This window comes from Oncorhynchus tshawytscha, linkage group LG13, assembly GCF_018296145.1.
Source record: "Oncorhynchus tshawytscha isolate Ot180627B linkage group LG13, Otsh_v2.0, whole genome shotgun sequence".
NCBI classification, from domain to species: Eukaryota; Metazoa; Chordata; class Actinopteri; order Salmoniformes; family Salmonidae; genus Oncorhynchus; species Oncorhynchus tshawytscha.
The window spans coordinates 9,169,330-9,182,941 of NC_056441.1; the positions used below are offsets into that span (position 1 = coordinate 9,169,330).

The 13,612-nt window shown below is 45.0% G+C and overlaps 1 protein-coding gene across 7 annotated transcripts in view; it reads left to right on the forward strand.

Annotated features, from left to right (window-relative positions):
• Positions 1 to 13,612, forward strand: part of LOC112265785 (protein 4.1-like) — a 164,155-nt gene that overhangs the window by 129,896 nt on the left and 20,647 nt on the right. For all 7 annotated transcript variants that reach the window (XM_042295133.1, XM_042295134.1, XM_042295132.1 and 4 more), the window contains one exon: positions 4,143 to 4,322. In XM_042295133.1, coding sequence (XP_042151067.1) covers positions 4,143 to 4,322 — 180 coding nt within the window. The remainder of the gene's footprint in view (positions 1 to 4,142; positions 4,323 to 13,612) is intronic.

A 13,612-nucleotide genomic window follows, 5' to 3' on the forward strand; every position in this document is an offset into this window, starting at 1 on the left:
TATAGATGTACTGTAGATGTACTATAGATGTACTGTAGATGTACTATAGATGTACTGTAGATGTACTGTAGATGTACTATAGATGTACTATAGATGTACTATAGATGTACTGTAGATGTACTATAGATGTACTGTAGATGTACTGTAGATATACTATAGATGTACTGTAGATGTACTGTAGATGTACTGTAGATGTACTATAGATGTACTATAGATGTACTGTAGATGTACTATAGATGTACTATAGATGTACTGTAGATGTACTGTAGATGTACTGTAGATGTACTGTAGATGTACTATAGATGTACTGTAGATGTACTGTAGATGTACTGTAGATGTACTATAGATGTACTGTAGATGTACTATAGATGTACTGTAGATGTACTGTAGATGTACTGTAGATGTACTGTAGATGTACTGTAGATGTACTATAGATGTACTATAGATGTACTGTAGATGTACTGTAGATGTACTATAGATGTACTATAGATGTACTGTAGATGTACTGTAGATGTACTGTAGATGTACTGTAGATGTACTGTAGATGTACTATAGATGTACTATAGATGTACTATAGATGTACTATAGATGTACTGTAGATGTACTGTAGGTGTACTGTAGATGTACTATAGATGTACTGTAGATGTACTATAGATGTACTATAGATGTACTGTAGATGTACTGTAGATGTACTGTAGATGTACTGTAGATGTACTGTAGATGTACTATAGATGTACTATAGATGTACTGTAGATGTACTATAGATGTACTGTAGATGTACTATAGATGTACTGTAGATGTACTATAGATGTACTATAGATGTACTGTAGATGTACTGTAGATGTACTGTAGATGTACTATAGATGTACTGTAGATGTACTGTAGATGTACTATAGATGTACTGTAGATGTACTGTAGATGTACTATAGATGTACTATAGATGTACTATAGATGTACTGTAGATGTACTATAGATGTACTGTAGATGTACTGTAGATGTACTGTAGATGTACTATAGATGTACTGTAGATGTACTATAGATGTATTGTAGATGTACTGTAGATGTACTATAGATGTACTATAGATGTACTATAGATGTACTGTAGATGTACTATAGATGTACTGTAGATGTACTGTAGATATACTATAGATGTACTGTAGATGTACTGTAGATGTACTGTAGGTGTACTGTAGATGTACTATAGATGTACTGTAGATGTACTATAGATGTACTATAGATGTACTGTAGATGTACTGTAGATGTACTATAGATGTACTGTAGATGTACTATAGATGTACTATAGATGTACTATAGATGTACTGTAGATTTACTGTAGGTGTACTGTAGATGTACTATAGATGTACTATAGATGTACTATAGATGTACTATAGATGTACTATAGATGTACTGTAGATGTACTGTAGATGTACTGTAGATGTACTGTAGATGTACTGTAGATGTACTGTAGATGTACTATAGATCTACTATAGATGTACTGTAGATGTACTGTAGATGTACTGTAGATGTACTATAGATGTACTATAGATGTACTGTAGATGTACTGTAGATGTACTATAGATGTACTATAGATGTACTGTAGATGTACTGTAGATGTACTGTAGATGTACTATAGATGTACTGTAGATGTACTATAGATGTACTGTAGATGTACTGTAGATGTACTGTAGATGTACTATAGATGTACTATAGATGTACTGTAGATGTACTATAGATGTACTATAGATGTACTATAGATGTACTATAGATGTACTGTAGATGTACTGTAGATGTACTATAGATGTACTGTAGATGTACTGTAGATGTACTGTAGATGTACTATAGATGTACTGTAGATGTACTATAGATGTACTGTAGATGTACTATAGATGTACTGTAGATGTACTGTAGATGTACTGTAGATGTACTGTAGATGTACTGTAGATGTACTATAGATGTACTATAGATGTACTGTAGATGTACTATAGATGTACTGTAGATGTACTATAGATGTACTGTAGATGTACTGTAGATGTACTATAGATGTACTGTAGATGTACTATAGATGTACTGTAGATGTACTATAGATGTACTGTAGATGTACTATAGATGTACTATAGATGTACTGTAGATGTACTGTAGATGTACTGTAGATGTACTATAGATGTACTGTAGATGTACTATAGATGTACTATAGATGTACTGTAGATGTACTATAGATGTACTGTACACGTATGGTATTATATTCCCTGACAAAGGGATTGTATTCCATTGCAGCCCAGACTATAATCCCACTCTGTTTTGGGATTGTGGAAACCTGGATAACAGTAGGATCTCTGTAGCGCCAGCTGCCAAGACCAACAGCTGTCAGTTATGAAGAGCAGTGGTTTAGTTAGACAGATCAAAGATTTAGGCTTCAGGTACCATGTGACCATTTCATTAGGTAGCAGAGATCCACACAGATGCTCTGTTGGGAAGCAAGACACTTCAATGTTCTCCCCATAGTTTAACTGTCAGAGCTCCCCTCTAATCTCTCCTGCGTCCCAAATGGCATGCTATTCCCTATATAGTGCACTTCTTTTGACCCGAGCCTTACGGGGATCCCTATGTACCCTGGTCTAAAGTAGTGTTCTACATAAGGAACAGGGTGCCATTTGGGACGACGTTTCTGTTCAGAACAGACGTGGTTTCTGAATAGTCATTAGCCAGGAGACTCTAGTCTAGTGGGTTGTATATTATCTCTGCGATCACGATCCCCAACATGTGGTAGATTGGTAATGGACGATTGCTTCAAAATCACAATGACTCCTCCTGCACCATGAATATGGAAAGGCACGGATACTGGACGGAGATGGATCATCTGAAGTTCAATCTGCATAGGAGGGAACAGAGTGGAGAGAACACAGAACAGTCTGTTTGTCTATAGGACATCATGTGGTCTGGATGGACTAAGACCTGTTGTTTATCTATGGGACATCATATGGTCTGGATGGACTAAGGCCTGTTTGTCTATAGGACATCATGTGGTCTGGATGGACTAAGACCTGTTATATAGCCTGTTGTTGTCATGTTGTTGTCATGTTGTTTGTCTATAGGTCATATATACTTCCAACTGCATTTAGTTTGATATGATAAGCAAATCATCAATCACGTTGCATTCTGCTGAACTTGTACATTTGTCATTTCCCAAAAATAATGATGTACTTTCTCCCTTCCAATCTGGGGGCTTTGCCCTTCCTTGCTGTCTCTTTCTGCCTTCTCCTTAAACTATCCCCCGTCTCTACTTATCTATCATGCCCTTCCCCTCTGCCCCCCCTGTCTCTACTTATCTATCATGCCCTTCCCCTCTGCCCCCTGTCTCTACTTATCTATCATGCCCTTCCCCTCTGCCCCTGTCTCTACTTATCTATCATGCCCTTCCCCTCTGCCCCTGTCTCTACTTATCTATCATGCCCTTCCCCTCTGCCTCTGTCTCTACTTATCTATCATGCCCTTCCCCTCTGCCCCTGTCTCTACTTATCTATCATGCCCTTCCCCTCTGCCCCTGTCTCTACTTATCTATCATGCCCTTCCCCTCTGCCCCCTGTCTCTACTTATCTATCATGCCCTTCCCCTCTGCCCCCTGTCTCTACTTATCTATCATGCCCTTCCCCTCTGCCCCCTGTCTCTACTTATCTATCATGCCCTTCCCCTCTGCCCCTGTTTCTACTTATCTATCATGCCCTTCCCCTCTGCCCCTGTCTCTACTTATCTATCATGCCCTTCCCCTCTGCCCCTGTCTCTACTTATCTATCATGCCCTTCCCCTCTGCTCTGTTTCTTTCTCTCTCTCCATATTCTTTCTATATCTCACTTTCTATTTGCCTCTGGTCCTCTTCTCCTCCATCTTTCTCTCCCCCATTCCCCCCTCTCCACCTCTCTCTCTTTCTACCCCATCCCCCTCTCTCTCCACCTCCACCCTCTCCCTCCACCTCTCCCGCTCCGCCCTCTTTCTCTCTACACCCCTCTCTCTCTCTCTACCCCTCCCCTTTCTATCTCTCTCCACCTGTCTCCCCATCTCTCTCTACCCTCTCTCCACCCCTCCCCTCTCTCTCTCTCTACCACTCCCCTCTCTCTCTCTCTTTCCACCCCTTTCTCTCTTCACAGGACCTGGATAAGACCCATACAGAGATCATGCGTCACCATACCAGTATCAGTGAGCTGAAGAGAAGCTTCATGGAGTCTGTTCCGGAGCCGCGGCAGAGCGAGTGGGACAAACGCCTGTCCACCCACTCACCCTTCCGCACGGCCAGCATCAACGGACAGCTGCAGTCAGGCACTGACGGGGTGAGTCAACACCAACAGAAATGAATAGAACGGCCCCTCCCCATTCAAGTCAGTGATGTCATAATGGGTGAACTGGTGTGTGTGTGTGTATGTGTGTATCCATGAGTTGACCAGTAAAATTGCCAGGGTTATGGGCGCTAAGGCCCTTCTAGAGATTCTATTTCTATGGAGTCAACAGAACAACCAGTCTTGGTACAGAGTCGGAGACAGCCATAACAGGACATGTTACTCAGAGACACAGACAGGCCTTTATCCTCTTTAATCCCACTCATAGCATCACCAGGACAGAGACAGGCCTTTATCCTCTTTAATCCCACTCATAGCATCACCAGGACAGAGACAGGCCTTTATCCTCTTTAATCCCACTCATAGCATCACCAGGACAGAGACAGGCCTTTATCCTCTTTAATCCCACTCATAGCATCACCAGGACAGAGACAGGCCTTTATCCTCTTTAATCCCACTCATAGCATCACCAGGACAGAGACAGCCATAATAGAACATGTTACTCAGAGACAGAGACAGGCCTTTATCCTCTTTAATCCCACTCATAGCATCACCAGGACAGAGACAGGCCTTTATCCTCTTTAATCCCACTCATAGCATCACCAGGACAGAGACAGGCCTTTATCCTCTTTAATCCCACTCATAGCATCACCAGGACAGAGACAGGCCTTTATCCTCTTTAATCCCACTCATAGCATCACCAGGACAGAGACAGGCCTTTATCCTCTTTAATCCCACTCATAGCATCACCAGGACAGAGACAGCCATAAAAGAACATGTTACTCAGAGACACAGACAGGCCCACTCATAGCACCACCAGGATTCCTGACAACAATGTGATGTTTGAAGTGAAAGATGGTACTTTTGACTCCCTTATTACATTTATTAGCACCAGTTTACCGAGATGAATGTTTTGTTTATGTGCTTTCATCTTCAATTGAAGATGTGTTTTGACTTTCTTTGAGCAAGTTTTCTTGCTCTGTTGTTTTTCTAAATTGTAATTTTGGATTGCACATTCGTCTTTAGTCCCAGTAGGGGGTACTGTTGTCTTTTCTCATGTCGTTCAGTTGTTGTTTTCAAATCAAATCAAATCAAATCAATGTCTAGTCACTAATCTAGAGGTTTCAATCATGCTAGTCAATGTCCATGCTAGTCAATGTCCAGTTTCTAGACTGGCAGAATACCTGGAAAAGCTGCATCACAGGGGTGCTGTGTTCATTTGAAAGAGAAGTATCTTTTTAAAATGTATTTCCTCATACTTGGTAGAGAGGAATAGATTATTTTAAATTCCCTAAGGATATACTGTTCGCAGGTTCATAGTCGGCAGACGGAATGCTTCAGAGCGCTTCATCAAGTGTTCACCAGTTTCTCTGTGTATCTCTGTGTACAGTGTACATGCTCTTGGAGTCTCTCTGTGTATATTCGTATGTGTGAAGATTGTGTGTGTGTGTGTGTGTGTGTGTGCAGGTGAGGACGGCCTCCCTATCACCTGCATACAGAGTAGTTGGTGGCGTATCAGAGGTAAAGGTACTCTAATTCAGTCCTTATTGCTCGTACAGGGGCTGAGCTGAGCTGGGCTGGGCTGGGCTGAGCTGGGCTGATCTGGGCTGCAGTAAGAGAACACTAGCAGGACTGCGCTCTGCCACCCCTGGCCCCGTCACGACCTACTTTTATAGATGCCCCTTCCAAACCACGCCCCCTAACCTTTCCCAAATCCTCCCCCCTCACCACTGCCTCCGCTCCATGATTGGCTGCTGCCAGCTTTTGTCTTCCTGCTTTGATCTGCCAATCAAATCGCATGGCTGGGTTTGACCCGATAGTAGTGAAGCTGCATGACTCAGTGATGATGATGATGATGATGATGTCTGACGTAGTGATGAGACTGAAGAACAAAAAACAAAACACGCAAACAACCAAAAAACAAACAGCGACAACAACAACAAAGAACTGACCTCCTCCTCCTCCTCCTCCTCGTCTTCCTCCTCCCACTCTTCATTTCATTGTCTCTCCTCCACCCTGACCTGTATCTCTCCCTCACTGGTTGTTTCATGTTTTATGTTCTCTCTCTCTCCCCCCTTGTGTCGTCTATCAATCCTCTCCTCCTCCTCGTCTTCCTCCTCCTCCTCTCCTTTCAAAGTCGTGCCCTGCCCCACATTCATATCCACTCCCTCTTCCTCCTCCTCCTCCTCCTCCTCCATATCTTCCACCACCTCCTCCTCTACCTCCACCCCCTTCTCCTGAGGAGGATCCGGAGACCCAGAGAGGTGTTCAGGCCTTGGGTAACCGAGCATCACCGCTCCCCTCCCCTCGCCCCTCTACTGCCATGGGGCTGAAAAAACAATTTTACTCCCAGACTTAAAGCTGCCTCCAGCTACCTGGGTATCCTGCCTGCTCCAGACTCTTCTCATGTCCTGCCTATGTACCTGAAGAATACTAAGCACTTCCCTCAGAACATTTAAAAACACATCTAAAATAATAATAATAATCTTAATTTTCAATCTCTATTGAGTATAGGCATTTTTAAATGATAGGCCTATGGCACAATTTCTATGAATGGAGAATCATGTTTCTAAAATATCACCAAAAAAAATACATATACAATTGCAGTATAATACACTAGTCTGGTGATTTACCAAGCAGTCTTACCTGACTTGATATTGTATGTAAAACATTTCAGATGTCTTTTTCTATCTTCATGAACACATTACCAACAAATCCCAAATATGAGCCTCCCAATTCCCAATAGACTTCAATGTATTTGATAAGCTCATCTCTTTAAGACAGGCTCATTGACTGACTTGCTGACTGGCTGTGGGATGGCAGTGAGGAGGAGGGAACACTGTGGTCTAGCCAACCTGCACCAAGCCAGTTTCTATGGTGGTTCTCCACCTAACGGTGTTATGATCCAAGACGTTGCACTGCCAAACAAACGGTTTGCACTAGCTAGAATTTTACCTGCCAGAGAAGGCCTTTATCCAACCTAACCCCAGCCATCCAATCTAACCCCAGCCATGGAGGAGCAGAGCCCCATAAAAACTCTCCAGTCCCAAATATGCTGCTGCTGCTGTCACCGCTTCCCTGGAGGTTGGTCCAGCCTGGTCCGGCCACCCTGGACCCTAACTCTCACTGCCCAGAAACCGAGAGTCTGAGTCAGGCTGAAGCTCAGTGATGGAACCCACCACTTACAAATGTCAGAGTTCAGAGAGTACTCCCAGAGAGAACTTGATTTAAAAAAACTCTGCCCTTACATTCCACCATTTACCTACTCCCCAACCTCCCTCCTTCCCCATGTCGCTTCCCCTCCTACCCCACTCCCTCCCCTGTCCCTTCCCCTCCTAACCCACTCCCTGCCCTGTCCCTTCCCCTCCTAACCCACTCCCTGCCCTGTCCCTTCCCCTCCTAACCCACTCCCTCCCCTGTCCCTTCTCCTCCTAACCCACTCCCTCCCCTGTCCCTTCCCCTCCTAACCCACTCCCTCCCCTGTCCCTTCTCCTCCTAACCCACTCCCTCCCCTGTCCCTTACCCTCCTAACCCACTCCCTCCCCTGTCCCTTACCCTCCTAACCCACTCCCTGCCCTGTCCCTTCCCCTCCTAACCCACTCCCTCCCTTGTCCCTTCCCCTCCTAGCCCACTCCCTCCCTTGTCCCTTCCCCTCCTAACCCACTCCCTCCCCTGTCCCTTCCCCTCCTAACCCACTCCCTCCCCTGTCCCTTCCCCTCCTAACCCACTCCCTCCCCTGTCCCTTCCCCTCCTAACCCACTCCCTCCCCTGTCCCTTCCCCTCCTAACCCACTCCCTCCCCTGTCCCTTACCCTCCTAACCCACTCCCTCCCCTGTCCCTTACCCTCCTAACCCACTCCCTCCCCTGTCCCTTACCCTCCTAACCCACTCCCTCCCCTGTCCCTTACCCTCCTAACCCACTCCCAGCCCTCTTCCCATCCTCCCCTACTCCCTGCCCTCTTCCCCTCCTAACCCACTCCCAGCCCTCTTCCCATCCTCCCCTACTCCCTGCCCTCTTCCCCTCCTAACCCACTCCCTGCCCTCTTCCCCTCCTAACCCACTCCCAGCCCTCTTCCCATCCTCCCCTAATCCCTGCCTGTCGGTTGGCCATTCCCCCACGTCTGTTCATTGTTCTCTGTCTCTCTTGGTCTCCCGTTGCTGAACACAGCGAGGGAAGCGTCCTCTGTTTGAATACCAGGTAAGATTACAGAGACAGCAACAGCAGGCCTCCTCGGCTCCCGGGGGACCACCGCTCAGACACCACTATCTGCAGGAGGAAGAAGGTTATACTTCTGATGATTCTGAGGAGGAGGAGGAGGCTCGGGGCCAAGGGCACACTCTGAGGGTCTCTATCGACATGCCTGAGGAGGAGGACAGGGCAGGGGGGCCCTCAGCCTGCCAGCTGTACCCAGCCATGCTCCAGCTCCAACCGTCCCATGTCTCCTTCTCCCTCATGTCTGGACTGCTGGTCATGTTTCTCACCTTGTGTTGGTTGGTGTTTATCTGACTGGCCGGTCCGGTGGAGAGAGAGAGAGCGAGCCCTTTACTGAAATGAACCACCCAGTGACTGGCCAGTCTGGTGGAGAGAGAGCGAGCCCTTTACTGAAATGAACCACCCAGTGACTGGCCGGTCTGGTGGAGAGAGAGAGAGCCCTTTACTGAAATGAACCACCCAGTGACTGGCCGGTCTGGTGGAGAGAGAGAGAGCCCTTTACTGAAATGAACCACCCAGTGACTGGCCGGTCTGGTGGAGAGAGAGAGAGCCCTTTACTGAAATGAACCACCCAGTGACTGGCTGGTCCGGTGGAGAGAGAGAGAGAGCCCTCTAATGAACTAAACCAGCTGGTGACTGGCTGGTCTGGTGGAGAGAGAGAGAGAGCTCCCTACTGAAGTACCCCTGTTGAAGGACAGAGACAGACATTTATTCTCTGCTCCTCCCTGTAACTTAATCTAACTCCAACACACAGACAGACACACAGACAGCCAGACAACACAGATAGACAGACAGACAGACAGACAGACAGACAGACAGACAGACAGACAGACAGACAGACAGACAGACAGACAGACAGACAGACAGACAGACAGACAGACAGACAGACAGACAGACAGACAGACAGACAGACATTTATTCTCTGCTCCTCTCTGAAACTTAAGCTAACTCCAACACACAGACAGACACACACACACACATAGACAGCCAGACAACGCAGACAGACAGACATTTTCTTAACTCTTTCTTGAACTGCATTGTTGGTTGAGGGCTTGTAAGTCAGCATTTCACAGTAAGGTCTACACTTGTTGTATTCGGCGCGTGTGACAAATAAAGTTTGATTTGACACAGACAGACGGACATGGACAGACAGACACCAATCCCTGTTGAACATTACACTGAGTGAATAATTGTCGTTGCATTGTGGAGTATGGCATTATTGTTCTTGCCAGTACCTTTTTTTTCAGGATGTGTTGAGCGCTGTACCTGGCTGAGCTCCCTCGCTACCAGAGCCTTATAGCCCGACTTCAAGGAGCTTCTCAAACTTTTACTTACAATATTCCATGGTGAAAAAGAAAAGCCATCCAGTGTTACTAACAAACTTTGTCTGCTAACCTGACTCTTTCACGGCTTGTGTTTAGCCTGTAGACTACTGTATATTTTCTCTGTTCGTCCACAGAATCTACCCGTATCATAGTCACGCATCGATGTCAATGGAAGCCTAAGGGAAAATGGGATTTAATTTGTCTCTTAGTGTTCCTATCAGTCAGTGTAGTATAGTATCTACAGGGCAGTGCTCTGCTGTGTGGCAAAATCTCTCCCAACAGCCTGAGAGATCTGTATTGCTGATCTTATTCATTATGATTTAACAGGTGAACACAGGCCATGGTCTGTGTTCACTGCTAGAGCAGAGAGCTGCTGTCTGTCTGCCTTTGAAATGCATCGGCTCTCTTCTACGTTGATGCTTTTCTAGGCGCGAGCAGGAAGGACAGACGGGACAGACTGGATAGAGACAGGACAGGACAGACAGGACATGGACAGGACAGACTGGATAGAGACAGGACAGGGACAGGACAGACTGGATAGAGACAGGACAGGGACAGGACAGACTGGATAGAGACAGGACAGGGACAGGACAGACAGGACAGGGACAGACTGGATAGAGACAGGACAGGGCAGACAGGACAGAGACAGGACAGGGACAGGACAGACTGGATAGAGACAGGACAGACAGGGACAGGACAGGGACAGGACAGACTGGATAGAGACAGGACAGGGACAGGACAGACTGGATAGAGCAGGACAGACAGGGACAGGACAGACTGGTAAGAGACAGGACAGACTGGATAGAGACAGGACAGGGACAGGACAGGACAGGGACAGGACAGACAGGGACAGGACAGACTGGATAGAGACAGGACAGACTGGATAGAGACAGGACAGGGACAGGACAGGACAGGACAGGGCAGGACAGGACAGGGACAGGACAGACAGGACAGGGACAGTCCACTCAGGTTGTATTTATGAGAAGAACCCATGAGTTATTACTGTTATCACCAGTGGTCTCTCATATAACTGAAATGGCCTTTAAACCCATGTTGCTGTTACTACTTTTTGAAAGCAGTGGGCCAAAGATGGACTAGGGTGCCATTTGAGACGCAGAGATGGTGTACTTGGCTCACTTGTTAACCTGACTGACATCACTACCGGTAACCAAAAAGGAACACTGGTTGCTAAGCATTCCACTACTGTTGATGGTGGCCTGCCACTTCCTCCTCTGCTTGCTTTAAATCAACAATCACTGCCTGCTGAGAGAGAGAAAGAGAGAGAGAGAGAGACACTTCTGTCCAGAGAAGATTTTGGTTTTACTTTTCAGACTGATTTTAAACTAAAATAACTGCTGATTATTCATCTAACTAGTGAGTTTGGATTGAAGATACTGTATGTGTCAACGCTTGACTAGTTTAGAGACTTCTGGAATGCCTTCCTATATGAAATACCACCACTCACAGATGGAGTCTAAAGCCATTGAAATGCTATTTGAGATGTGTGTTCTCCAAGGGTATCGCAACACGGCTACAGCCAAGTTGCATTGATCAGTATGTTGCCATTAGAAACACCCTGGCAAAGCATTGATCAGTATGTTGCCATTAGAAACACCCTGGCAAAGCATTGATCAGGATGTTGCCATTAGAAACACCCTGGCAAAGCATTGATCAGTATGTTGTCATTAGAAACACCCTGGGAAAGCATTGATCAGTATGTTGTCATTAGAAACACCCTGGGAAAGCATTGATCAGTATGTTGCCATTAGAAACACCCTGGGAAAGCATTGATCAGTATGTTGCCATTAGAAACACCCTGGCAAAGCATTGATCAGTATGTTGTCATTAGAAACACCCTGGCAAAGCATTGATCAGTATGTTGTCATTAGAAACACCCTGGGAAAGCATTGATCAGTATGTTGTCATTAGAAACACCCTGGGAAAGCATTGATCAGTATGTTGCCATTAGAAACACCCTGGCAAAGCATTGATCAGTATGTTGTCATTATAAACACCCTGGGAAAGCATTGATCAGTATGCTGTCATTAGAAACACCCTGGGAAAGCATTGTTTACCAATGGACTGGTGGTGGTGGAAGTGTATTCAATAACTTTGTGCATGTGAGTACACGTGTATTAGTGTGTGTTTACAGTGTGTGTAGATGTATATGTATATGACTATTATAACACACAATGTTATTGTTGTAGGAACTTGGTTCGTTAGAAAGACGTTTTTATTATGTTCACTGTGATTCTTCCCATAGGAAAGCAATTATCTCTATATTGATCTAGTATGTGTTGTTTTATGTAATTCACTATTACATTGTTCTTAATATCGTAATGTTAGTCAGAGTCTATGAGGATTTACTTAAACTATAATTAAAGGTGAAAGTCATTTGGCGACTGTCAAATAAATCTATTCAGGCATGCTTACTTTAGTTATCTATCTGTACTGTATCTGTCATATAGATGTGTTTACAAATGGAATACAGTACCAGTCAAAGGTTTGGACACACCTAGTCATTCAAGGGTTTTATTTATTTGTACTATTTTGTACAGTGTAGAATAATAGTGAAGACATCAAAACTATGAAATAATGCTTTTCCTTCACTCTGCGGTCCAACTCATCTGAAACCATCTCAATTGGGTTGAGGTCAGGTGATTGTGGAGGCCAGGTCATCTGATGCAGCACTCCATCACTCTCCTTCTTGGTCAAATAGCCCTTACACAGCCTGGAGGTGTGTTGGGTCATTGTCCTGTTGAAAAACAAATGATAGTCTCACTCAGCACAAACCAGATGGGATGGTGTATCGCTGCAGAATGCTGTGGTATCCATGCTGGTTAAGTGTACCTTGAATTCTAAATAAATCCCAGACAGTGTCACCAGCAAAGCACCATCACACCTCCTCCTCCATGCTTCACGGTGGGAACCACACGTGCAGAGGTCATCCGTTCACTTACTCTGCGTCTCACAAAGACACAGCCATTAGTAACAAAAATCTCAAATTTGGACTCATCCGACCAAAGGACAGATTTCCACTGGTCTAATGTCCATTGCTCGTGTTTCTTGGCCCAAGCAAGTCTCTTCTTCTTATTGGTGTCCTTTAGTAGTGGTTTCTTTGCAGCAATTCAACCATGAAGACCTGATTCACGCAGTCTCCTCTGAACAGTTGATGTTGAGATGTGTCTGTTACTTGAACTCTGAAGCATTTATTTGAGCTGCAATTTCTGAGGTTGGAAAACTCTAATGAACGTATCCTTTGTAGCAGAGTTAACTCTGGGTCTTCCTTTCCTGTGGTGGTCCTCATGAGAGCCAGTTTCATCATAGCACTTGATGGTTTTTGCAACTGCACTTAAATAAACATTCAAAGTTCTTGATATTTCCGTTTTGACTGGCATTCATGTCTTAAAGTAATGATGGACTGTCATTTGTCTTTGCTTATTTGACCTGTTCTTGCCCTAATATGGACTTGGTCTTTTACCAAATAGGGCTGTATCTGTATACCATCCCTACCTTGTCACAACAAAACTGATTGGCTCAAACGCCTTAAGAAGGAAAGAAATTCCACAAACTAACTTTTATCAAGGCACACTGTTAATTGAAATGCATTCCAGGTGACTACCTCATGAAGCTGGTTGAGAGAATGCCAAGAATGTGCAAACGCTGTCATCAAGGCACAGGGTGTGGCTACTTTGAACAATCTAAAATATATTTTGATTTGTTGAACACTTTTTTGGTTACTCCATG